Genomic DNA, 27099 nt, shown 5'->3' with positions numbered 1-27099 from the left:
CTTATTTACAAAACAGCAGTGCTTGATAACTCATTTCAAATCATTTAACAGTTTGCCAGCTGGTATCTGTGAAAAGCTATGCTGCCACTTACTTCACTGGTCCAATAGCTATTTCAGTAAATGTATCATTATTTGTCATATGCTGTAAAAATAGACTCTAAATTCAAGTTATTGCATATTTTTGTTCATTATTCAGGTCTAAGAACCCACTTAACTAATGTAGACGTCATACACACCTTCCGAGTAAAAGATCTGTTTTGGTAAATAACATTTTTATTGGCAGCACATCACCAGCCTCTATATTTCCAAAGAAACCTTTAGTTTGTTTTATTGCTACATTTTGTGTGTGTGTGTGTTAATTAAAGTGGTTTTTCCAATAAATTTTCCCATTTCCTACAAGGAAAGATATGTAAATCACTTGGGGATTTTAAATACATCCTTTAAATAATGTTAAAATGCTTGCATTTCCTACTAGCATAGAACTTTCCTGAAGGCAAGGGTCATGCCTTCTCCATTATTGCATCCCTAGCATCAAGTACAATGTCTATAACATAACGATCACTAAGTAAGTATTTGTTGAATGGGTGAATAAATGCAGAGAACTTTCCTTCATGTGACATCTATAGGATTGAAATTCTCTAGTTTCATGTAGCAGTTTTGGAAATGGGCAAATAGCCATATAAAATTTCAGACAGAATTTATCAGGATGCCTGATGCTTCCTTTCTTGCCTCAACCTCAACTATAAAATCCCCATTTTCTTGGGTTAACATTCATATGAGATGATAATTGCCAGCAGCAGAATCTATTTGAAAAGTAGATCAAATGTATAAAAGGGACTACACTTTTATTTGTTTCTTTCTTTCCCATATCTCTATACACAAGACACACCAGAGATCATCAAGTAAAAAGCTTTCCACAGCATCTCATTTGCTACAGCAACACAATGCCTGTGGACTTCTTGAAGACAAAAGAATGTCTTCTTTTATATCCCAGGACAATGTCAGCTTTATATCTCAAGGTTTATCACAATGGCTATTCCCTGGTAAGTGCTCATTAAATATTAGTCAAAATAAGATAGTGAACAAAAACATCAGTAGGTATGCCATACTTTGGGTAAACCTGACATTTGTTTAGTTTACCTTAATCACAGCTCACAGTCACCTTTGTAGAATCCCATCTACTGCAGAAAATTAGGTCTATCTGTAGCAGTTTTAAAATAAATAAAAGACATTTATGTCTACTTTCTCTGCACGGAGTTAAAGCTGTAATTTTAGAAACAAACAAAAAAAGAGTTTCCCATTTGTTACAAGATAGATTTCTTCTGATTTTGCATCTTTTTTGCAAACATCCTATATTTTGTCAAATGATTACATGCCACTAACAAAGCCCACAGCTATTTAAGAGCCAACATGGCAGATATGTTTTCCTAGAACCTTAGGAAAACATTGTGCTGAGCTCTTGCAAAATACTATCCTAGTTCTTGAGCTTAAACTAAATAATAGAGACCTTCAATCAATACCGATAAAACCTTAGAGCCCTGAGGAAGAAAGATGAATTGTTCAGCAGCTTCACATAATATTGTCAGCTTCCTCAATGTAGCCAAAACTGGCAACTAAAAACAGTTGAGTGGGAGTTGGGTGGGTATGCTTTTATGTTGCTTTTGCCCTTTCCTTGGTCAATATTTCACAACGAAGGATACTGGTTCCAGTATAAAATTTAGGGCAGTTTCCAATGTATTAGCCAACTCTAAAATGAGAAATCCAAGTTGGTTTCCAGTTCTCTATTTAATGAATGCACCTGAGATGCATAAATGGAAGCAGAAGTGTGTGTTCCATTTTAAAAGCCGCACTCATCCTTTTTGGAACCTAGTCAGTGATGATGAAGAGTTAACCAAGCTTTTTTAGACAGTGTTCCATTTATTAGCTTCATTAATAACAATAATGGGCAAAAGCCTGTCTCGGTTGAAGAAAAAATTGCCACAGGATGTAAATAAACTATTGTGCATGTTCATCAACTACAATCCTTGTTGGATTTGAGACCAAACAAAAATTTAAGTTATTACTCATATTACTCATTAAATTTATATTTTGCTATTAGTGTTCCTAAGGCCTTGCCAAGGTGTCTTTGAGAATTCAAATGCTCTGGTTCCTTTCCATTTTGCTGTGGGGAGAGTATGCGGAACAGTGCAGAGAGAAATACATCTTTCACTTGTTGTACCCCTCGCCCTACGCTACCTCAGCCCCCTCCAGGCCATCACATAGGCCTCTGCATCAATTCTACCTGGTTTCCTGACCTCTTGAACCTGCCCACTCCAATCCATCATGCAGTAATCCCCCTAAAGCACAGATGAGACAGGTCATCTCCTTCCTCAAAAAACAAATGACAGTGGCTATCAAATAAAGTTCAGCTTTGCTTGACATGCAAGGCTATTTATAATCTGGTTCTAATTTGTTTCCCCAGCTTTGTCTACTTACACATCTAACCCCACTGAACGAAATTGCCAATTATGTTCACACTTTTTCTCATTTCTTCAGGCCCTTAGTCATGCTGATTTCTCTGCCCTAAAACATCTAGTTGAACTACCACTAATTCCAGGTTGGAAGTAATTTTTTCTCTATTTTTAGTTCCCAAAGCATTGTATTGGGATGACTCCTCAGCTCCTATTTTTTTTTCATATTTTGTATTATATTTATTTCAAAGGTATGATCTTGTTCTTCCCTGCTCTGGACTTTAAACTCTTTGAGATTAGAGGATGAGTCATAGACATTTTAATGTTCTATATGACTTTTAAAAAAAAAACAGAGCTGGGTGTGTAATAGGTATTTAGTAAATGTGGATGAATGAATGAAGTAAGGAATGAAAATTATCTCTTCTATATCACACTATTTTCCCACTCCAATGATATGACAGGAACATGAGCCATTTAAGCAGTGTAATCAGTTAACCCAAAGTGTGGGCTCTGAAGATTAGAGTGAGTCTATATGAAACAGCTGAGGTGTCAAAACACATTAAAAATAATAATGCAAAAATAACCAGGTGAAATCTAAGCTGAGCATTTTCTTCTGGCACCTCCTCCCCTACCCTTCAATTTAGAATTGTGTTCTATAATTATCATATCTACTTAAAGGTCCTATTTTCTACTGATTCTTAACTAGATAAAATACACACGACTTTCAGAGATCGAAAATATCAGTATAAGGAATGGACTAATTATTTTTTAACCTATTAAATGTAATAAAAAAATACATCTTACTTGACATAGTCATCTTTTTATCAAGTATCCAACATTAGGAAATGTTCAGTCATCTGCTCAAGACTGATAATCCTGACTCTAACATAGATATTGGAGAATCTTAAGTTATTACTCATATTACTCACTTAGAGTAAATCAATAGTTAACAGAAGTGAAACCATGCAAATCACTGGGCATTCATTTAAGGCCTTCTATACTATAGATGATGAAAGAAGACTTGGGCCATCCCCTCAAAATACTTTGCCAAGACCAACACTGGTAATACCTAATGCCTAACCCTAATGGGACCCACACTTCAGAAGGCTGTGCCAGTATCTGGGCATGTAGCATGGGCAGGCTCTGCCTCTACGTGGAAGGAGCAGCTGTCAAGGGTCTCTGGAGGACCAACTGTCCACCAAATCCTGTTGAATTCACATCAAATTTTTTTCTCATTTTGTTCCCTTTACTTACATCCCCATTGCTACTACTTTCTTTAGTTGGTATATTGTCTCACTGGATTAAATTAATTGCCTTACAATAACCTCCCTGCCTCATGTCTAGTGCCCTTCTATTGAAGCCTTCACATTGTTGTCTGTATGGAGAGACTTCTTTCAAAAACAGAAATACCAACATGTAATTTTCCTGCTAAAAATCTATAAATCACTCCTAATAGCCTTCAGGATTAAGTGAAAGTGTTCAGCTCCCACCATGATCCTACTCTTTGTCTCTTCAGCTACCTCTCCAATTATTCTCAAACCTGTCACTAAGCTCCAGCCACACTACACAGCTCCTGGAAGGGCCCTTCTGTCCCCTGCCCCAGGCATTTTCATAGGCTCTGTCCTCAACCTGCACCTTTGTTCCACTCAGCTGCCTAACCTGGTATCTTCTAGTTGTTCTTTAAGGTTCACCCAACTCCTTTGATCTCCAAGTATGGGAATTCCACTTCATCCTGACACCTTTGCATCTCCAGACTTGACTAGTCTGGCTCTTTTACTTGCCCAGTTATACAAGCCTTAACCAATGGGCGGAATCCTCTGTTCTGAAAGAAAGTCTTTAGTGGATATTTGTTAGGCCCATTTTCCTGTGAATATACTGTCCCTAACATGCCTGAATGCACCTTTTGTATTCCCTTTTAACACCCTTGCTATTCTGCAGGAGTCAGCATGCTGTTCCTGAACTTGATTTCATCCTTAACTAAATGACTGGTAAGAAACCTTTGTTCTCCAATCCACCCACCAACTCTGCTAACAGTATTAAAAAGGCCTATGTCAGTTTTTCTTGCCCTTAAAACCATAGGAACTCAAGGGTATTTTTAGTAGTAAAAACCATGAATGAATGATGGACCCCTTACTAGAAAGTTTTGCTACCCTAAAAATCTGCTAGTGAAAAATGTGGCCTCAAAAAAAGTAGGTAATAGGTATCTTCACAGGAATGGCAGAAATAGGACCTGCTCTGGACAGAAGAGAAGGTGACCTAGGGTAGAAATGAACCAGGCCCTTCAGTAGAGAAAATGTGGAGCATTTGGATTCACAGGTAAGATCAGATGCAAGTACATGTATGCACTTACAATAAATCAAAACATCTTACAGTGACCTATTAGAATCTACAAAAGGTGACCCTATGTAACCCCAGTGTCAATTTTTACACCATTCATTAGCTTCAGGCACTCTGCCTATTATTAGGCCTCAAATGTACCCAATTCTTTCCCCCCATGAAGTCCTCTGCACTTGCTAGTACCTCTGCTTGGAATAAGCAAGTGCTTCTGGAACCTTCCCTTCCTTCAGGTCGCAGTTCAAATGTCAGCTAATCTAAAAGGCTGTCACAAACCATTCCACTTAAAGGACCCGACATCCCAGCTCTCATTATTTATCATGTCACTCTATTCCTTTCCCTTTATCCCTTGTCATTTATTTGCTATCTTCTTCCTAAGAACCTTCACCTTACATTCACTGTAGAATGTCCAGCACGTTGTATCTGGTGCGCTGTAGGAGTTCAATATTAGCACAATGAATGGAAAATGAACAAATAAATGAAGGAAGGAATCATAGAGGATATAAAAAAGTGACATAAAGCAAGCTTTCTGCTTTTACAAACTTGACCTTAAGTCAGCTGATCAGAACTTCTGCTTCTATCATCTCACATGGACATTGGGAGACCACGATCAAGCTACGAACTCAAATTAACTTGGTCCCCAAATCTTTGCAATCTGTTAAGCATATTGGGGTGGCCTCGTATGAAGGGAGTATGGTTGTTGGATTAAGAAAGAATTTTAAAAACTCGTGTGGAGATTTTCAAGAAAGCTTCAGATGAGAAAGAGTACCTTTTCTCTGCAGACCTCAGCCAGGACATCCATCAGGACAGGTCCAGGTCTTGAGCAGAGGACCACAGAGAAACTATTTTCCATTGGTTTGGTTCTTATGAGAATAGGTAGAAATCACTATTAGCTTTTTACTTAAAAAATTTGAAATCCTTGACTTGGTTGTTTACTGCCTATTCAAAGTCCACCCATTGATGAGACTCCAAAGTCTACAGGGTGTGACAGCATAGTGCTTGCCACACATGTTAGTTGTCCACCTGCATTCTGACTGATTGTAGTGGTTTTTAAATGTCCCCATAGTTTCTGATAATTATCTCTTCAAAGGTGGAGTTTAATTTCTTACCACTCCTTTGATAGAGACTGGCTTTGACTTTAGCAGATGGAATATGATGGAAGTGATGCTAAGTGACCTTCAAGAATTTAAGAAAAGATAGCTTCCACACGATGCTTTCTTGATTGGCTTGCCCTCTAAGAAGCCAGCCACCGCCTCACAAGCACATTGAAACCCCAGGGAGAGGCCCATGAGGAGGAAAGCTAAGGTCTCCTGCCAACAGACAGTCCTGAGAGTGAGCCACATTTTCTTCCTACTTTTATTTGACTTTTAAATTTTACATACCATTCTCTTCTTTGTGTACAGTTATACAGGTTTTGATAAGCACAGCTACATAGCCGCTATCATATCAAGGCACAGGCAAGTTTCATTACCCCTCCAATTCCCTCTTATTGCCTTTTTGTAGTCCCCTACCACCTCTTATTGCCCCCTTCCCCTCCTCTACTACCAACCAGTGCCTGACAACCACTCATCTGTTTTCCAGAATGGAACCACCTTGAAAAGTGGGACTGCAGCTGAGGCCCATATCTCAGCCGCATTGTTATGAGAAAGCTCAAGCCAGAATTACCTAGCCAAACCAAGCCCAAATTCCCCCACAGAACCTGCAAGACAAAGTAAATGTCTAGTGTGTTTTTCAGCCACTAAGTTTTGAGGTAATTGTTATACAGCAACAGTGGCACTGGCTTCCTCTGAAAACTGTTCATTTTTAACCTAAAACTTCCACTGGTCTTGAAGCAGATCCAGTGCCCAAGTCCCCCTGCACAAGAAACGTAGGTTAACTGAAGGTACAAGAGTGTCACTGAATGATATGACTCTGTTGTCTATTGCCTGAGAAGTACGCAAAGGCTAAACTAAAATAAGTGGAACAAAATATGAGATGCCAATCCACTATCACCTGAAAGTCCACAGCAGAAATAATTTAGAAAGTACAAATCTCTGACTCCAGCATTATGTTTGTTTTGAAAGAAGGCTGATCATTCTGACTCACATACTACTTTTTATGATTTGAAGTCCTAGATAAGCTTCCTGGAAATTAATCCCCATTCCTGCTAATAAAGGCAGAAGTTGTATTATAGAGGGAGTAATAAATCTAGTGGAATCTCTAAAAACTGAACTTGGCTTCTCAATCCAAAACCCTCTGAATAGTCAAAATGATTTCTTTGCATTTCTATATTCACTCCAGCTAAGATGAAATCATAAATGTGGGGAAAACTCCTTTATTAAAAGTATGTAGTGTACTTTGCAAACAAAAAAAAAATTCATTCTAAGAAAACTGAGAGTTGACTATGCCTATTTAATGCTTGAGTTCAAACCAACTTTTATACTAACATATATAAGCTCCCAAACTCAACTGTTTAAAAGAAAAGAGTTAATTATCAGAGTTCTAGTTAGTCAATAATGAGTCACTGGAATTTAGAATTAGCACACATATAATCAGAAATCCCAGATCACACCATAACTTAGAAGGGGACAGTCACTTCATTTCTCTGGGCTTCAGAATCCTGCTCTATAAAATGAAGGGGCATAAAGGATATATGCACCCCTATGTTCATAGCAGCATAATTTACAATAGCTAAGATTTGTAAACAGCCTAAGTGCCCATCAGGATATGACTGGATTAAAAAACTGTGGTACATCTACACAATGGAATACTACACTGCTGTAAAAAGGAAGGGACTCCTACCATTTGCAACAGCATGGATGGACCTGGAGAGCATTATGCTAAGCAAAGTAAGTCAGTCAGAGAAAGATAAATATCACATGATCTCACTCATTTGTGGAATATAATGCATAACATAAACTGATGAACAAAAACAGATACAGAGACAGAGAAACATTGATCAAACCTCAGAGGGAAGGTACGGGGGAGGCTTGGGAAGGGGGTGGTAAGGACACATATGTAATACCTTAATCAATAAAGAAAAAAAGAAGGGGCGTAATTCAATAATGTTCAATGTTCTTTCTAACACTATCAGTGTATGATGCTCAGAAACATGACATTTTCAAAATTGTTTGTTTGCCTGTGTCTTCAAATGAGAATTATACCAGAATAGTCTAGTTTAGAGATTTCCAACCTTTTTCATTTCATGGCACACATAAAGAAATTACTAAAATTATGCCACACACAAAAATGGTACATTTTTTACCAATCTGACATAAAAGATCTAATTTTGACTGATTTACAAAAAAATAATAATAGTATTTAACTACCCTTTTTACTCCAAAGTTACTTAAAAAAATGAGGTGCCTATACTTGTATATAAAGATTTCAGGTACCAATAATTAACCAATCAGATGTAGCCTTATTATGTGATGTGACCAATAAGATACAACTTCATTATATATTTGTGTTCAAGACAAGGCATTCACACTGGATAGCTATTGTTGTCTTGGCTATTGTCATTTTATTAGTTGACAATCTAAGGAAAAAGAGGTCAGTGCCCCCAAATAAATGTCAGGTATTGCATGTTACAAAAATTCTTGCAGCACACCAGTTGAAAATCACTGGTCTAGTTTCCTCTGAAACAATAAAATGCCTGCATTGTTTCAATCCTAAAACTTTTAAAAGAATAATAAAAAAAGGATCCTACCTAATAAAAGAGTAACATGAAAATTAACCATCACTCCACTACACCCACAAGCCACGCCCACCAGCCAATCAGTGCGAGTATGCAAATTAACCCCAACCAAGATGGCTGCCGCCACAGAGAGTAGGAGGGAGGCTTGGGTTTCCCCAGCAATAGAGGAAGCCAAGCTTTCCACACAGCCTGGCGGGCCCAGGCCTCCACTCAAGAATACAAAATTTCAATTATAGAAGATAAATCCCAAGAAAAATGGTGGCAGCCATGGACCTGGAGAGAGCAGGCTAGAGTTGCCCCCGGTGACTGAAGAAGCCAAGCTTTCAATTTGCCCTGGCCAGCCCAGGCCTCTGTTTAAGGTTACAAAGTTTCAATTATAAAAGGTAAACAAATCCAAACAGAAATGGCGGCAGCCACGGAGCAAGCAGGAGACTTGGCTCTGCTCCAGGCTACAAAGTTTCAATTGTAGAAGGTAAATATATCCCAGATACCAGGGCCTCTGCTTGGGTCACCGGGGAGCATGGCTGGCCTGCAAACCACCACAGGCCCTTCACCCAGGCCGCCCCACGCCCCAAAGGAACCCCCACCCTGATCCGGGACACCCATCAGGGGAAACCAGCTGGCCCCCACCCATGCACCAGGCCTCTATCCTATCTAATAAAAGAGTAATATGCAGATTGACCATCACTCCAACACACAAGATCAAGATAGCTGCCCCCATGTGGTCAAAAATCCTGCCCCCATGTGGACACAAGATGGCCACCACAAGATGGCCAGCAGGGGAGGGCATTTGGGAGGGACCAGGCCTGCAAGGGAGGGCAGTTGGGGGCAATCAAGCCTGTAGGGGAGGGCAGTTAGGGGTGACCAGGTTGGCAGAGGAGGGAAGTTGGGGACAGTCTGGCAGGGGAGCAGTTAGACATCAATTAGGCTGGCAGGAGAGTGGTTAGGGGGTGATCAGGCTGGCAGGCAAAAGTGGTTAGGGGCAATCAGGAAGGCAGGCAGGTGAGCAGTTGGGAGCCAGCAGTCCTGGATTGTGAGAGAGATGTCCCACTGCCCTACATGGGCAGTGGGACATCCTTCGAGGGGTCCCAGAATGGAGAGGGTACAGGCTGGGCTGAGGGACACCCCCCCCCCCCCCGTGCACGAATTTCATGCACCGGGCCTCTAGTCCTATATAATAAAAGGCTAATATGCAAATGGACTGAACTGTGGAACGACCAGTCACTATGACTCACACTGACCACCAGGGGGCAGATGCTTAACACAGGAGCTGTCCCCTGGTGGTCAGTGCACCAGAAGCTGGGCTCAGCAGCAACTCTAAGGATGTTCAACTGACGGCATAGGCCCGCTCCCTCCAGGGTAGCGGGCCTAAGCCGTCAGTCAGATATCCCCCAAGGGCTCCTGGATTGCGAGAGGGCACAGGCCAGGCTGAGGGACTCCCTCTACCCCCGCGAGTGCACGAAGTTCGTGCACCAGGCCTCTAGTAAATATAATAAAAGATTGAAAAATGAATCTTTCATTTCCACCTAGCTATAATTTCATAATTTACACTGTCATTGTTTTTAGCTAAGAAACTGCTTATATTTGCTGACAAGAAGAATTTAAACTATAAAGCAAACCTCTAAAGTACTTTCTGACCATTAAGTTTTATAATTATGTAATTCAACAACTTCTTTTTATTTTCTACATTGGATTTTATGTTCAAAAAGAGGTGACTGTATTTCTTGTCAAATTAAAACTTGGAAGTACAGACAAATACCATCTGTTTTTTTAAATGAATAATACTAACATTGAATCAGTAACCAGATTCTGCATATTAATATATATTTAGACCAATTACATTTAAAATTATTTGTTCTCTTATAAGAATAATGTTTATTTGACCTGCACTTTAAGCAAAGGTTCTATATTTTCTAATGGCTAAATAGTTTGAATAAAAAAAATACAAAAGGTGTAACTATTTTTGTGCATTTAAGTTATATACAAATAACAGGTAAAAAGTTATGTGGGAGTTACATGATTTAAGGTCAATATACAAAAATCAACTACATTTTCTATATATCAGTAACAAACATATACAAATGAAATTTCCAAACTATAACACACTATTGTTAAAGAACATAAAATACTTGAAGAAAATTTAACAATATGATTAAAACATTTATTCTGACAATTGCAGAAAATTACTGATAGATTTAAAAATAAATAAATAGAGATATAGGATGTTCATGGATTGAAAAACTCATTATTATGAAGAATTTAAATAAATGATCTCCAAATTGATCTATAGATTGAACTCCATCCCATTCAATATTCCAATAGATTTTCTATGTAGAAATTGGAAAGCTAATTCTATGATTTATATAGAAATGCAAAAGATTTAGGACAATCAAACAATCTTTGGAAAGAACAATTCTGGAAAAATTACACTACCTAATATCAAGACTTCTGTAATGCTAAAAAAAAAATCAATACAGCGTTGCACTGGCATAAAGATAGACAAAGAAATCAATGGAACACAATAGATTGTATAGAAATAGACTCACACATAATCAATAGGTTTTTAATAAAGATACCAATGCAATTCAAGGAGGAAAAGAAAACATTTTCAACAAACTTGCTGTAATAACCTAGTAAATGTATGAAAACAAAATGAATTTCAAACCCTACCTGAAATAATATATAAAACTTAATTGGGAGGGGGACTGGATGAAAGAAGGTGAAGGGATTAGCCAAGGAATACACATGCATAACCCATAGACACAGATAACAGTGTGGTGTTGGCTAGGGGGAGAGGGTGGAGAGGAGGCTAGGGCTGGGTGGAGGTGTGCAAAGGAAAGAGGGGGAAAAAAGGACATTTGTAATAGTGTAAACCAATAAAATAAAGTTTAAAAAACTAATCTGAGTATGCCATAATCATAGATGTAAAAGCTAAAATAATAAAACTTATAGAAGAGAACATACAAAATGCCTTTGATCATGGGTGTAGACAAAGATTTTTTAGATGGGGCATGTAAACAATAATCACAAGAGAAATAAGGAGATAAAGTAGACTTCCATAATTTAAATGTTTGCTCACCATATATTCTTTAAGAAAATAAAGAGCCAAGTCACCATCTAGGAGAAAAATATTAGCAATTCATATATCTGACCAAGGATTATATTGATAATATGTGAAAACCTTCTACCTTCATAAAAAAGGCAAACAACCAAATTTTGAAAAACAAAGACAAAAGACATGAACAAACACTTCTCAGAGGAATATACACAAGTGACCAATAAGCACATTTTTAAAAGTGCTTCACATGTTGGTCAATATGGAAACACAAATTAAAGCAATAGTGAAATCCTCTCCTACACTCAGGAGAGTGGCTAAAGTATAAAGACTGACAAAAAGAAATGTTGGTGAGAATATGGAATTCATATAGAGTAGTTTCCTCTTATCTGTGGGAAATATGTTTCAAGAACCTCCAGTGGGTGCCTACAACCACAGGTAGCACCAAACCCTAGATGTGTGTACATACCTATGATAAAGTTTAAATTAGGCAAAATAAGAGGTTAACAACAATAAGTAATAATAAAATTGAACAATTATAACAATATACTGTAATACAAGTTACGTAAATGGCTTTGAGGCCATTATTAAGTGAAATAAGGGTTACTTGAATACAAGCACTATGATACCACAATAGTTGATCTGATAACCTAGATGGCTATGAAGTGACTAAGGGGGTTGGGGAGCATACTCAAGGCGGACATGCTAAACAAAGAGATGAGTCACGTCCCAGTCAGGACTGAGCAGGATGGCACAAAATTTCATCATGCTACTCAGGGTAGCGCACAATTTAAAACTTATGAATTGTTTCTGGAATCTTCCATGTAATGTTTTCAGACCATGGCTTAGCATTGGTAATTGAAACCAGGGAAACTAAAACTGTGGATAAGGGGAGACTACTGTATATTTCAAGAATGCAAAATAATGAAGCTACTTTGAAAAAAATTTGGCAGCTTCTTATATAGTTAAAAACACCCAACCTATGGCCCACAAATTCTACTCCTAGGGATTTACCAAGAGAAAAAAAAAGGCATGTTCATGAAAGTTTTATTCTAAATAGTACCCCCAAAAAATCAAGAGGAGAATGGATATTAAAACTGTGGAATTTGGGAATTTGGGGTAGAATACACTCTGTAATAAAGAGAAAATGGATACTCTGCTTTATATGCACCAAGTGGATACATTTCAAAAAACAATAAGCTATGCAAGAGATGCTAGATACACAAAAAAATACACACTTTCTGCTTCCATTCCTATGAGGTTTTAGAATAGGCAAAACTAATCCATGGTGAAAAAATAAGAAAAGTGGTTCCCTGGAGTGGGAGGCTAGGATTGACTGGAAAGGGGCATATGGGGATTTTCTCAAGATGGAGAAGCTGTGTATCTTGACAGGGGTGTGATTACACAGGTGTTTGCATTGTTAAAACTCATTGAACTGTAACACTTCATGCCTTCTCATTTGACAATATGTAAAATATACATTTTTTAAATTAGAGAAAATATCATAAATAATTTCCTATAAAAATTATTCAATCAGGATCCTTTTAGAAATGAAAAATATTAATGATTGCCATATTAAGAATGTAGGATTTTAGGTAATTTTTAAATTTGGGGGTTTTTTTTTTTTTTTTTGGTTATTTATTCAGCAATTATTGAGTACCTACTATGTGGTTGTCACAGTTCTAGGTGTTTTAACCACATTGGTGAGCAAAACAGATAGAGATGCCTACTTTCAAGTTGATAAAAATCTAAAGGGGCAAGTAGGGTAAAAATAGATTATTAGGGAAACCATAATACACAAGTAAATGCACTGTTTAAAAAACTGAGACGTGCTGAAAAAGAAAGTCTGTGATACTGCCATATGATGTCCAACTGCTTGAAACCATTTTTTAAAAAGTTATGGTTATGCCTTTATTAACTGATTAGCACGTTTGTCCTGATTAATTGATTAATCATGTATTAGAAGCACTCCAGAAACAGGGATGTGTGTGTGTGTGTGTGTGTGTGTGTGTGTGTGTGTGTGTGTGTGTGTGTGTTTTAAAATGTGCTGAGTTATCATCATTGTTTTATTCCTCAAGCTTTTGTAATATTTACTGCCTGAATAAATATATATCAAGATGTCACCTGGGGTAGGTGAGAGGGTTGGTTTCAAGGACACTGTGTTCAATGCTAATTGCATTTCATGTGGTACCAAGTCATAGTCACATTGAGTTACCAAGTCAAAGTGCAGCTCTTTTTGTCTTCTCTATAAAAGACAAGCTGCTCAAATGTAACAGAATTCAGGCACCCAAGTCATTAAGATGTGGTTGTACATAAAAGATGCAGTGCTGATAATTCAAAATTGACAAGAAGAATATGCTCTAGGAATAATTCTTCTCTAAGTCATACTATCTGGCATAGAACACGCATAAAGCCCTAGTTTTCTCCTTCAGTGCCCTGCCGTGAAAGAGTCACTGAGCCAGCTTGTTATCTGCCAGTAACAGTGAGTGGTGGGTAGGCCTTCAGCTATGGAGAGACTCAGACTGAGAACATAAGAAATCCCCCAACAAAAAGCAATAATAACAACAATTGAAAAGTTTCTGCAATGAGATTATTCAACATAGAAAAAATATTAAGGCCCATGTTATTTTTCTTCAGCTAGAAAACATACACAAAAGTAAAGTATTGTCTGCTCTTATTTGTCATTTTTAATCACATATCTTGGAATAATCAGTTCCTTCTCAAGTTCTGTATATGTACTAATGGACTTCCAATCTTAAATACATGCAGCATCAGAGGATTCAGAATAACATGCTTATTTGCCAGCTAACTGCTTCTATTTCCCTGCCTCTTTGCCTGCACATATATAATTCTGCTCAGACGTAATTCTGCTAAAATGCTATCCACTTTTCTAGTTCCAAATGAAGTCCCTTTCCTTGGGGGAGTGTTCCTCACCAATATCATTAGAAGTGTCCTGTCCCTCCTTTCAGCTCACACAGCATGAGTTCTGTTCCACTTACTTGGTCTAGAATTGTAACAGATTATTTCCTGACTACAATTATCCCTCTTGGAGGCTCATAGCCTGGTTGAGGGGTAATCAGAATTGTAGGCTCTACACACAGAACCCAATTTCAATCTAGGTTACATTTGGAAAATTGATTTGTAAATGTTATTACAGCTATGACCATGCCCTAGCCAATCCAGAAAAGCTTATCACACCCAAACATCTGACGTATATTGTCAATAGCACCCTTCACCTATATAATGCTTCACATATATGTGATTGTGTTCTACACTGTCAACATTAAGCTGATTAAAAATGTTTAGGTGATCAAAAATTCTTAAATGGTTATTGATAATGAAATCTCCTAAGAAATCCACAGGACTAATCTTCACCCTACAGCTTCCAGGTTTCTGCTCAGCAGCTGCTGGGAAACCTTAGATGAAGTTTGAATGTTGCTTAGCTTCCATCAATTAAGAAAATACCTGTCAAAATGGGGTGGGATAGCTGGTATTGACTATAACATGGCACACAGCACCACCTTGAATCAATTTCCAGGATATTTCTATTAAAAGGACTTGGGTTTGCTTTAAGACATCAAAGGAAGTCAATGTATTGTCCTGTTTGGGCTGAATTCATAATAGCACAAAAGTTTAAAATAAGATCATGCTATTTGGCTTTTTTAGCATCTTCTCTCATACTGCTCATGTACAAAGCATTCATTAGAGAAGGTGTTTAAAGATAAAGCAGAAGAAAAAATAATCTGGTTTATGGATGGGTGACTTTGATCTGCAAAATAGTCAATAAAAATAGGGAAATAAATTATTTGAAACAAAGGAGATCACAAAAATTGAGCTAATTTTCTGCTCATTTCCTTTATCTTCTATTCCTTTGGATGAGCCTACTTAATAAGAATAATCATGCCAATTTTTGAAACACAAACCTTTCTCTGAAAGCCCAGTTCTGGGGTAGAAATTAGAGTTTCTCTTACCTCTCAGTTCCCCCATATCCAGAGTTGTCCCAAGTTGTTCTAATAAAGCAACTCTTGCCGCATTCTTTTTGTGTTTCTTCCCATCATAATGCTGCTGGGCCATCAGGGGATTATTAAACCAGGCTGCACAGAGCCCGCAGTATCTGTCTGAATCTCTTCTTTGATAGGGAGATGTGACCACCGGAGCAGTGTCCACCCTCGGAGGCTTAAGTGAGCTCAGGGGGGTTGCTGTGGAGGCAAACGACCAGAGAGAAATACAAGACAGGTTAGTACACTTGTCCTCAGTCTCTAAAGGTGGAAGAATCTCATGTTAATTGTAAAGCTGAAAAATCCAAGAGTTTATTGAGAGCAGAACAATAATCTATGCCAGCCTTTGTTTTTGAACTTGGGATACGACTGAAAATTCTAATAGTTCAGGAGATCATTCCTTATAAAGAAAGAGAGATTTTTAAAAATAAACTTTTGGAGATATGGAGTGATCTGCTAATTGAATTGAAGCCAAATTCTGAAACAAATATTGAATGATCATGACTTGAAATATTCTGAATGAATGAATGAGATATTTGTGTCGTAAGTAGAAACCACCAATAAATAAATGATTTGCCCAACTGTTAGCAAATATTTCAGTGATATGGACTGTACAAATTGACAAAATCATGCTAAAATTTTACTGTAAGTTACTTCTGTTTACTGTGACAGGTTATTTTCAACTTATACCTGCTAACATTGATGTTGAAAGTACATTTTTTAAGACCAAAAGACAAACACCACAGAGCATGCATTGCTTCTCTAAACTGAAAAGGGATATATCACTATTTTGAGATTCCAGTCCCAACTCTTAATTTAACACATTCCATTGTGAACTATAGTTATTTTTGGTCCAGAAAAAAATGAACCCAACTTGATGTTTACTAACAGAAAGTAAAAAATAAAATAAAATTAACTTCTTAATGCATTACACCATGCACGTTGCTTTTAGCTTCATAATAACATCTCAGATTATTGTCTCTGATGATGGACTTCAGAGACACCAAATGATTTACTGAAGGTGAGATAACCAGTTATGGTAAAGGGAGGACTCCAAACCAAATCCTTTGTTTCCAAGACCAATGTTCATTTTGCTACCCCTAAGGACTCTTTTCATACTTCTTATTAAGCAAAGAGATTTGTTTTTCTAGACCTCAGTCATCTATTTTATATAGGACTTAATTTAATTAAGGGGAAAATTTCTGATCCAAATATTTTGATGAAGACAAAGAAAAGTAAATTGTCACATAGCCCATCAGTTATAATGTCATGCAGGAGTACTTTCTGCTTGTTCTTTCCCTCTGTGATTCGGAGGGCAGCTGAATGTCATTCAAGGAAAAGCTGAGATATGGAAGCTCAATAAAAAGGTAAGCAACCACTTAATTAACCCTCCAAGCTTTCAAATAATTTTTTATGTAAACTTTTATTTTTTTAGATTAAATAACTGATATAGAAATAAATATTTGCTGAATGACATTGTAATTCAAGAAATGCCTACAGTGGAACAATATCTCAAGAAAGTATTTTCCTCTCTACTCAGAGATTTCATCAGGCAAGAATGTTTTAACTAGCTTGGATGAAACAATGCTATTATTTCTCTAAGAGAAATAAGGACTTAGAGAAATAATACTTCTTTTAAAAGTTCATTGCCAGATTCAGTCATAAATCACGATGTGAAACTAAAGCTCAAACGTGGGCCTTACCATCCTGGCAGTCACCCAGTATCATTCTGCTGTGACTTAGAAATTCTAATAAGAAGCTACAAATATGCAGTTGACCTGCATGGGAAAGGACTTCTATCCACTTTTCTGAAGGAAATTGGATTTTGCTTCCAAAGTTTCCTGCATCCTTATCAATTTTTGAGGATTTATAGCTGCCTGTTGTTTTTAACGACAACAGAAAACATATCAAATGTTTGCAATCTGAATGAATGTTGACCCTTGAAGCATAATTTACTTCCTTCTAAACTGGACCCTAAAAAAACACTTCAGAGTCAAATTTATCAATTGATACTTTATGCACCACATTCTAGCAGGACTGATGCACAATAGAATATTTGTCAAATAAGATAGTAATCTTATCTTGCATTTAAGGGTGTAGTTTGATGCTGCATCTGTACTATAGCTTCTCCTCTTTAATAATTCTGTCCTCTGTATAGGCCCCAAATTTAATTTTCTTATGCTTTGTTTCCAACTGTCTTCACCAATCTCAATTCAGTTTATATTTCATATAAAGGCAAACTAAGCAGTATGAGGGGAATGAAAAGATCTTTGAATCAAAGTATGAACTCAGGGTTGAGTTGGACTCACCAACCACTGAGCTGTGTGACACACACTCCAATCTACAGAGAAGTAGGAGTGGCCTATTTCTATGTATTTCAGAGTGGGCAGATATGCACATCATTCTAGAAAGTTTACTTTCAAACAGGAAGCCATCTACTCTGCTTTATTTTTTATCATGGCATCCAGACATCACTCCAAGCTTCTGGCCTGGTACCAACCACCCTAGTTTGCCTACGACTGAGAGGGTTCCCAGGATGTGGATCTTTCAAGTGCTAGTCCTGGGCAAACAGGAATGAGTTGGTCACCCAGGTTCTGGGTCAGACCTGATTTAACATCACTGTGGAGAAACAGGAGTTAGTGAAAAGTTTGGCAACAATTGTTCAAGAGCCTAGAGCAGGAGCACTTTCAACCAAGCAGAGAGGATCCACCAATAGATTTCAAAGCTTCACTTGTCAGATCACCAAGCGGGTGTCCTTAGCCAGGTTAGGGGGTAACACAGTCAACAGACAATGGGATTCTCAACTACCTATCAATCTTCTGAACCAGGGACCTGGGGTACCCTTCAACCCCCACACCTGGGGTTTCTACTAACATTCCCTTCTCTCTCTCTTATGCTTTCTAGGTTTTGATATAACGAAAATTATCCCATTCTCAAAAAGGACTTGGGAACTTTTGAAATAGTTTAAGGAATTTACTCATTTGAAAGGATGTGGTTTTCTCACCTAAGGCATTCATATCCATAATACAAGTTAATCTAAGTTGTGTGATATTCTGCAATTAATACATTATATCTATTTCATGTATTTTCTTTAGTTGCCCTCAAATTCCATTTGACCAATGAGGTAGCTTGAAGTTCCGGGGGATGGTGGTAAATCAATTAGTATTAGGCCCCCTCATAAAAAGCAGCAAAGGAAATAGCAAAGACCAGATCTTGGGATTTGAAGACCAGCACTATATTTCAGTGTCAACTGGTTTCTTATGATGCTCAGGAAGCAATAGGCCAAATAAACATACAGATAAACTGTAGAGTAAGAACACATTTTCTAGGCTTCAACACCTGTTCTCAGTGGGGATTACTTGGAAATATGCACTGTTTCTAAAATAATTTTTCTGATTTCTAGTCCCTCTGATAAACTGCCCTCCCCTCCTCTTTTTTTCCTATCCTAAATCAAAATAACAATGACAGTAGGAATTCTTCAGCAAGTATCACTGTTTTTTTCTGCAAATGCTGTTAAGAGTTCAATTTGACTGGGTCAGTCATTGCTGGCCTGAGGAGACAGCTGTCAGTGTAGATTGACAATTCAGTTTCCAAACAGGCCCCCTTTTCCTGCAGGAAAACGCTCAATGCAAACTGTGCAAAGTCTGGTCTCAAAGCAGATTTTCGTTGTATCTCTCACAGAGGATGTGTGTACATGGCAGATACTCAACAATCACATGAAGAATAAATGAAAAAAAAAATACTAGTGAATTTCAGTAAATATCAACTCGGGATTTTTATGTTTAATAAATAACTTATGAAAGCTAAATTTTAAATCTTTAATGATTTCATTAAACTTACTTTAAGGGATTAAAAATAAATTAGATGAGCCCGGCCTGCATGGCTCAGTGGTTAAGCATTGACCTATGAACCAGTAGGTCACAGTTTGATTCCCTCTCAGGGCACATGGGTTACTGGCTCGATCCCCAGTGGGGGGCATGCAAGAGGCAGCCAATCAATAGTACTCTCTCATCATTGACGTTTCTATCTTTCTCTCCCTCTCCCTTTCTCCCTGAATTTAATAAAAATATATATTTTTTAAAGAGAGAAAAATAAATTAGATGATAAATTAAATATATTGTGTACATCTATACTCTGAAATACCAGGCATTAATAAAAAAAATCTGTGGTGTTTTTTTTTTTTAATGTTTGGGATATAAAGTAAACTAAATGATATGGTTTAGCCCTGGATAGTATGGCTCAATTGGTTGAGCATTGTCCCATGCACCGAAGGGTTGCTGGTTCATTTCCCAGGCAGGGCACATGCCTGGGTGCGGCCTGGATCCCCGGTCAGAGTGGCCAATTGATGTTTTGCTCTCACATCAATGTTTCTCTCTCCCTCCCTCTGCCTTCTGCTCTCTCTAAAAATCAAGAAAAAAATCTTTAAAAAACGATATTGTTTACTAGTATATGTAGGGTATAAACCAAATTACTTATTATTAAATTATACAAACACATGCAACTATACATAAAGACTAGAAGGTTATAAATGAAAATCTTAGCAACAATTGTTTCTAAGCTGTGGATTCTGGGTGATTTGTTTTATACTCATAGATATATACTCATTGCTGCAGAGGGAGAACATTTATATTTTATCACTTATACATGGGCCATATTTCATGCTAACTTATTTTAGTGCAAAGTCTAGACAACACTGCTTAGGGGACTTGTGGTGCCACAACTAGGTCTTAAATTAAATCTCAGAAGATTTTATTTGCAATTTTTTTATTTATTAATTTCTTATTGATTTGGGGAAGAAATGGGCTGGGAAAATGCTGGCTTAGTCAGAATAATACATGAAAGACCCTATTACATCTCCTACTTTTCCAAAAGATACAGGGAAAGCCATTTCTCCACTGTATAGCAGATCCAAAAATGGCTCTAATTATTCTGATAAAATAAAGAATCTCTCTTCCTTCTCACATGATATGCTTGGAAGTGAATTCTGTTATCCAAGGCTATAAGGGGAGCGGGGGGAAAGCATGTGCTAATTTTTTCTATGCCATGAAGGAAATTAAATCAATTTTCCCGTGTTCCAAAGTATGTGCCATTAAACACTTCCAGAGAGTAAACAAAGATGAGATGACCTAGCGGAAACATCATCCCAACTCAATTTTGTATCAACACTCTAAATATAATCAATCCATTAACAGGAATTGCTTTCTCACTCTCACTAAATACATATATCATCAGTCTTCATTAATATAGTATTCATAGATCATTGATTTTCATTAATATAGAATAATTCCCTCTAGTTTCAGCCACTGATTAGATTCTAAACATCTTAAGTATGCCTGTTTTCTGCAAAATCCTAATCTTTGAAAATAGGCCATTAAATAGAACTTTAGAAGAGATAAAAGTCCTTTTCTAGCTTTCTCATTTTTAATGGGAAATATTCCAATATTTCATTTTTAATATCTCTGGTTCTATTTATTTGTTTACTTTTTTTAAAATTTGAAGTAATTTTAAATTTACTGAAAAGATGCAAGAATAGTGCAAAGAACTTATCTGTACCCTCCCCTCAGGCTCTCAGATTGTTAACACTGTGCCATATGTGCTTCATCATTCTCTCTGCCTCTCCCATCAGCTTTTATACACACGCATAGAGAGAGTCACACATACAAAAGAACCCAAAGGCTATGCTGCTCTTCATTCTTCTATTCATTGAAAACAGGGAGACAGAATGTAAGATTCACAAGGATAAGGATCTTTATCTGTTTTGCTCACTGATGTATCCCAGGTGCTCAGAACTGAGCCTGGCACATAGCATGTGCTAAACGCACACACACGCACGCACACACACGCACACACAACAACAACAACAACAACAACAAAAAACTCTTGTTGAATGAAGGGAGCAGTTAATTCTCCCAAAAGCTATCTATGCACCCTGACTGGTTTGGCTCAGTGGATAGAGCATTGGCCTGCAGACTGAAAGGTCCCAGGTTTGATTCCGGTCAAGGGCTTGTAACTTGGTTGCAGGCACATCCCCAGTGGGAGGTGTGCAGTTGGCAGCTGATCAATGTTTCTCTCCCATCGATGTTTCTGACTCTCTATCCCTATCCCTTCCACTCTGTAAAAAATCAATAAAAATATATTTTAAAAAACAAAAAAGACAAAAGCTATCTATGTAAGAGAAGGAATCATGGTTTTACATTAGGACATCCAGCTAGTATGATGTGATAGCGTCCTTTCTGTCTCTTTAAAACAGCTGTTACATTGTGGGTATACAGACATACCTCATTTTATTGCACTTTGCTTTATTTCACTTCACAAATGTTGTGTGTGGTTTTTTTTTTACAAATGGAAGGCAAGACCCTCCACCAGCAAAAGATTGCTTCTCATTTTATTGCAATACTTGTTTTATTACGGTGGTCTGGAACTGAAGTGCAATATCTCTGAGCTTTGTCTGTAATTTGTTCATGGCATTCCATCTTCAAACAATATTCAGTGAGGGTGCTTTACTCCCTCTGAGTTCAGGGTCAAAATATTTGGCTATGGCCAAACAGTTCCCAAACTCTGCACAGAAGTGCACTGAAATGATGCAATGAATATACAGGAGGTCCATAAAATATTTTAAAATTCTGATGAAAGGATAGCTACATCTCTCTGACACCATGGGAACCACTATCTCCAGGTAGTTGAGTTTCAATATGAGATGCTCCAGTGAGTTAATTTTCCTGTGAAGCTGGATTATTGAAGGCTGCTGTGTTATTCCAATTCATCCAACCAATAAATGAGGAACAGGAAATAAAGATGACAATGTCCAATCTAATTTCAAGATTTGATAAATTAGGCAGTGCCCAATATGATTGCTTAAGAAGGAAATACAAATGTTAAATTTTTTTTTCAGTATATGTGTACTATTTTTTCAGATGGCTGCTGTTATTAGCACATACTGGTAAATACTTACTAAGTCGTCTGGACACTAACAGTTATGACATCATACTACTATAGGATGTTTGAGCAAGAATTGAGGACCTGCTAATTGGGTGCTCCTAGAAATGCCTTTTCCCATAAACCTCAGACAAGAAGCAGAATTTCAGAAGGGCAGAGTGAGTTTCCCTGACAGGGACTCATGACTCACTGCCACCCCGGTGCCCGCCCCAGCAGATGTCATCCTTAGACTAGTGAGCTGGAGGGCATCACCCAGATCACAGGCAGTATTGAGGGGGGCTGGTGAGCTGAAACCTGGGATCTGATACTAGCTTTTGTTCTTTTCATTCTGCCTTTATTTCCTGATTTCACTTAATCCAGGGGTGGGAATGATTTACTACTTATCCAGCAGCATCAGCTATTCAACTAGAGAGCCAGCTTCCCGGATCATTTCTTACAGCCTATGAATATTTATAGAAGATTCAGAGATGAGAAGAGTGATCAGTGTCAGAAGCTCAGCGGAAGATAAAGTGCAGGCTGGGTTTAGATGAAGACAGAGAGAAAAGGTGGCCTTTTGGCCTGGGCTGGAATGAAGCTGAAACTTTAGAAGTAATTTTAGGGAAGTTAGTCCCTGAGTAAAATGTGTGCATCTACCCTTTTCTTCACCATCAGCCAGAGTACCTCCCCCAAAAAGGGATCTCCTGATTACTCCATTTAATCTCAGTTGTGAGTTACCATAAACATCTATCCATGAAAATAACATTGGCCTTAATAACCCATAATCCAAACCAGGCAGCATGGCTCAGTGGTTGAGCATCAACCTATGAACCAGGAGGTCACAGTTTGATTCCTGATTAGGGCACATTCCTGGGTTGTGGCCTCGATCCCTAGTGCAGGAGGCAGCTGATCAGTGATTCTCTCTCATCATTGATGTTTCTAACTCTCCCTCTCCTAAAATCAATAAAAATACTTTAAAAAAAAAATAACCCATAGCCTGCAAGTTATAAAAAAAATCCCTCTATTTTGTATTTAAAACAATGAATATTAGCTACACACATATTTTGCATAGATCTATTTAGATTTAATCTAGAAATAAAGTACTTTATATTAACTGTCACTTAGAAATGGCTAAATCTGAAGGTTTGAAGCTATTCTGAGTCAGCTCTACGAAACAGCTCTAGAACTTCTTGAGGTCAGATTGTGAGACAGGTGGAGCTACTGTGCTCCATCATATGAGCTGCCTCCCAACACTTGGATCAAGAGAATCCTGAGTATCAGATACCAATGCAATAAGGTTTTCCTGAGAGTTTAAAGACCATTGCCTTACACCACTGCTTTTCATATTGAGCAATGTGGTTGGTGGGCAAAAGATGAGTGCAAACAAGGAAGCAGTTTGGGGCTAAATAAGACTTTGCAGATAAGTATTAGAAAATCATTAGATTAATTCAGTTCCTGAGGGAACAGAAACTTTCCCAGGGTCTGAATCATGTAGATGTTTCATCCATAATCATTAGCTAAACTATGGCTTGACCACAATTTGCACACTTCATTGCCAAGCAGACACCACTAAAGGGAGTGCATGAGAAAGAATCTAAATTATTTCTATTGAAGAGTTTTTAGAACAAGGGTGCTATTAACAGCCAACAAGGATGGCACTTCAGGCTTTCTTGGTCAGTGTGTGCCACAGACCAAGAGCTTCCACATCACCTGGAATTTATTAAAGATGAAAATCTCAGGTCCATCCCTCCACCATTGGATGAGAATCTACATTTGTGAGCACTTAACTTGGTTCATATGCAAAATAAATTTCAAAAGCACTGAAATTAGGATTCAGTGGTTCTCATCCCTGGTTGAGGGTTAGATTGAGCTGGGAGAGATTAAACACTTATGGACTCTAGTCTCTACCCCAGGCCAATTAAATCAGAATTCTGTGGCATGGGACTGAGCATTGATAAGTTTTAAGGCTCTGTAGGTACTTCTAGTGTGTATACAGTGTTGGAAACCATGGGACTTAAAGGATACCATCTGTGATGGGCCTCACTTTTGTCAATCTTACCAAGCCTCTATGTTTTCATGTTTTATTCCTTTGACTGTATGTGCTGTCACAGTAGGCATACAGCACCACCCAAGCCCTCATGGAGCTTGAAATATGGAATGAAAATATTTTAAATAGTTTCACAGAACTACTTTATTATGTTGTATTAATTCTACAGAAGATTATGTGCTTCCTAAAAAAATCATGAGACAATAGTTCTAGAGAAAATAACTCAGGTTTTAAAATAAAACCAAAACAAAACTCAGGGTTTTTAACTATACCGATGTTTCCTACAATAAAATGGGGCTAATGGTTCAACCTCAGACCTTTGCTGTGAGGATTAAAATTGCTTGCTTGATAAAAGTTATTTCCCAATCCTGGCCACAGAGAAGACTAAGACTGGAACCCAGATTTCCTAACTCCTCCCCCTTGTTTTTCCACTGTCCCACACACATTAGTTCTGCCTCTGGTAAGAGGAAGTCAAAAAAGCTCATCTACTGGTAGTGAAATGTTTAAGTAGCTAGTCATAAGTCTGCAGTTACGATAGCAAACAGATGTGTTGTAGAATAAAGGAAGTACATAGAAGAGCCAGAGAGATGGCTTGAGGAAGAAAGATATATGAGTAATGTTAAAGAATTTGGAAATACTTAGCCAAAAGAAAGGAAGCAAAAATATGACTTAATAACACTGAGATACATAGAGGATTATGGAATTTGGACTGATGGCAAGCTGTTTTCCAAAGTCACTAAACACAGGAAACAGACTAAGCTTAAAACGGAAGGCCTCTAGAAGAGAGGGAGTTTAAGGGTGCTGGTGCATGATGCTGAGACATGCTTACTGCCCCTGATAAGGTTTGTAGAATGTGAGCATTATCAATGCCTAGTGGTGGAGGGGGAAGCACTTAAACCACACCAGAAGCTGGAACTTAGAATTAAATGAAATTTTACTGGAACAGTGAGATGGATAAGATGTTAAGTCAGGAGTCTGTGAATTTCTATGTATAACTTATTCTACATCTCAGTCTCAGGATAAAACATAACTTTAAAAAAAAGTAACATACTTGAAGATTAAATCATCATAATTAATCAAATGTATGGACATGTTTCTGACTTATTTTTATTAAAAATAACCTGGCATTTGCATTAAGATCAACTAAAATATTCATGTATATGCCAGAGCCAATTCTTTCCTCTCTGACCATCAGCACTCTTGTTTTATTATATTTACTAACTGAAAATGAAAGGTCCAGATATTGAGATTTCATCTGCTCTGTTGACTGAAAAGCAAAATAATGATTAGCACTTTGCACTAATCAAGATATAATTACAGAGAGAATTCATGAGTACTCCATTAACCCCCGTCCCCTGCTTCTCAGTTAAGTGGTCTCAACAGGTAGCATAGGACAGCAATCATGCCTGCAATTGGCTGAGACCCCTGACTTCCAAAGACCTTCATATCTTTCAGCTTTGAGTATGGCACTCAGAACTCCCAGATCATGTCTTTAGCCAATATCACTAACAATAAGAATGGCTTCCTCCAAAAGAATTGCCAAGGCTTACTTGGGGCCCTTTAATCTCACCTTGGCAATTAATAATGCATCAAAATGGCCATAAATCCTCTTGAAAACCTTGGATGGATTTATAATGAGAGCCATAAACTAGTGTGTGCTCAGCAGACAATCGAAGAAAGTCATGTAGCAGAAAATCCTACACAACAGACAGCTTCTCTGACAGCTGGAAATAGAGTAAGAAAACATGAAATGTCATCTTTCTGTGTCACCTGACAATTTATATAGCAGAAGTGGCTATTGATAATTTACTTAGTGGCTTTATTTGCCTATAGGCTCACTTCATAAAATAAGAGGTGTTTCCATTGAATTCCATACTGAGAGCTAAGCCCTGAGGTCTGGTTTTCCCTACCCTCGGGAGACAATAAACAATGCATTTATTCTGGGCTCTCTGAGAGACAAAGGGACCTGAATGTTTAAAGAGGGGTGTGCCTGATATTAAGAAAATAATTGCTTCTCAGGGCCCATAAAAAAAGAGGGTTGCAAGAATGGATAGAGACCTACGCATCTTAAAACCAGTATGTCTAAGTTGGTGCCTTTGAATGTCTACAATGGGGCTTTGGCCTTCTCTTCCATAGCCTAGCTTGGCACAAAGGAGATGGGACCATCCATGGAAATCACTGACCTGGAGGAATAGGACTGCCTGCATAGGGAGAAGGTGAGTGAGATCCGTTCTGAGGAAGCCCTGGCTTCACTGCCAGCCTGTGGACACACAGCACTCAACACCATCTGCGTGGTCATAAAGTAGTGAGAGCGCATAGGCTGAGAGGCTTCTTTGAGGATACCTAATGCCTCTAGGCCCTTGTATGACCCAAAAGATGGATAGGGTACCCAGAGAATGACTGAGACTGGCCTTCTAACCAATCATCAGGGCTAGAGGATAGATGTAATTTAAATTGATACAAAATATAAATAAACATGATACTTACTGTACTCAAGTGCTACCCAGTAATTCATACTTCTTGCATCTGATTATTAAAGAAATCAAACTAAGCACTAAGCAAGCTTTTAAGGCTGATGTTTATATAGATATTTCAAAAGATGAGAATGTAGTTTGGGACACTGACTG

At 37.9% G+C, this 27099-nt stretch overlaps 1 protein-coding gene and 1 long non-coding RNA gene across 3 annotated transcripts in view; one reads left to right on the top strand and one right to left on the bottom strand.

The window, feature by feature from the left end:
* LOC129150112 (uncharacterized) overlaps positions 1-26692 on the top strand; it is a 32564-nt gene extending 5872 nt beyond the window's left edge. Inside the window, exons 1-3 of one of the 2 annotated variants that reach the window (XR_008556840.1) lie at positions 894-1043; positions 15654-15751; positions 26609-26692. This is a non-coding gene — a long non-coding RNA (uncharacterized LOC129150112). Of the gene's footprint in view, positions 1-893; positions 1044-15653; positions 15752-26608 lie in introns of those variants that run through there. The other variant, XR_008556841.1, reaches the window with a different exon arrangement.
* The window catches only part of ZMAT4 (zinc finger matrin-type 4), a 248788-nt gene that overhangs the window by 91269 nt on the left and 130420 nt on the right, over positions 1-27099 (bottom strand). The window contains exon 4 of the mRNA XM_008143861.3: positions 15487-15714. Coding sequence (XP_008142083.1) covers positions 15487-15714 — 228 coding nt within the window. The remainder of the gene's footprint in view (positions 1-15486; positions 15715-27099) is intronic.

Source organism: Eptesicus fuscus, chromosome 8 (genome assembly GCF_027574615.1).
Source record: "Eptesicus fuscus isolate TK198812 chromosome 8, DD_ASM_mEF_20220401, whole genome shotgun sequence".
Lineage (NCBI taxonomy): Eukaryota > Metazoa > Chordata > Mammalia > Chiroptera > Vespertilionidae > Eptesicus > Eptesicus fuscus.
Note: the sequence above shows the minus strand (reverse complement) of the source record. Positions and strands in the feature narration are given on the sequence as shown.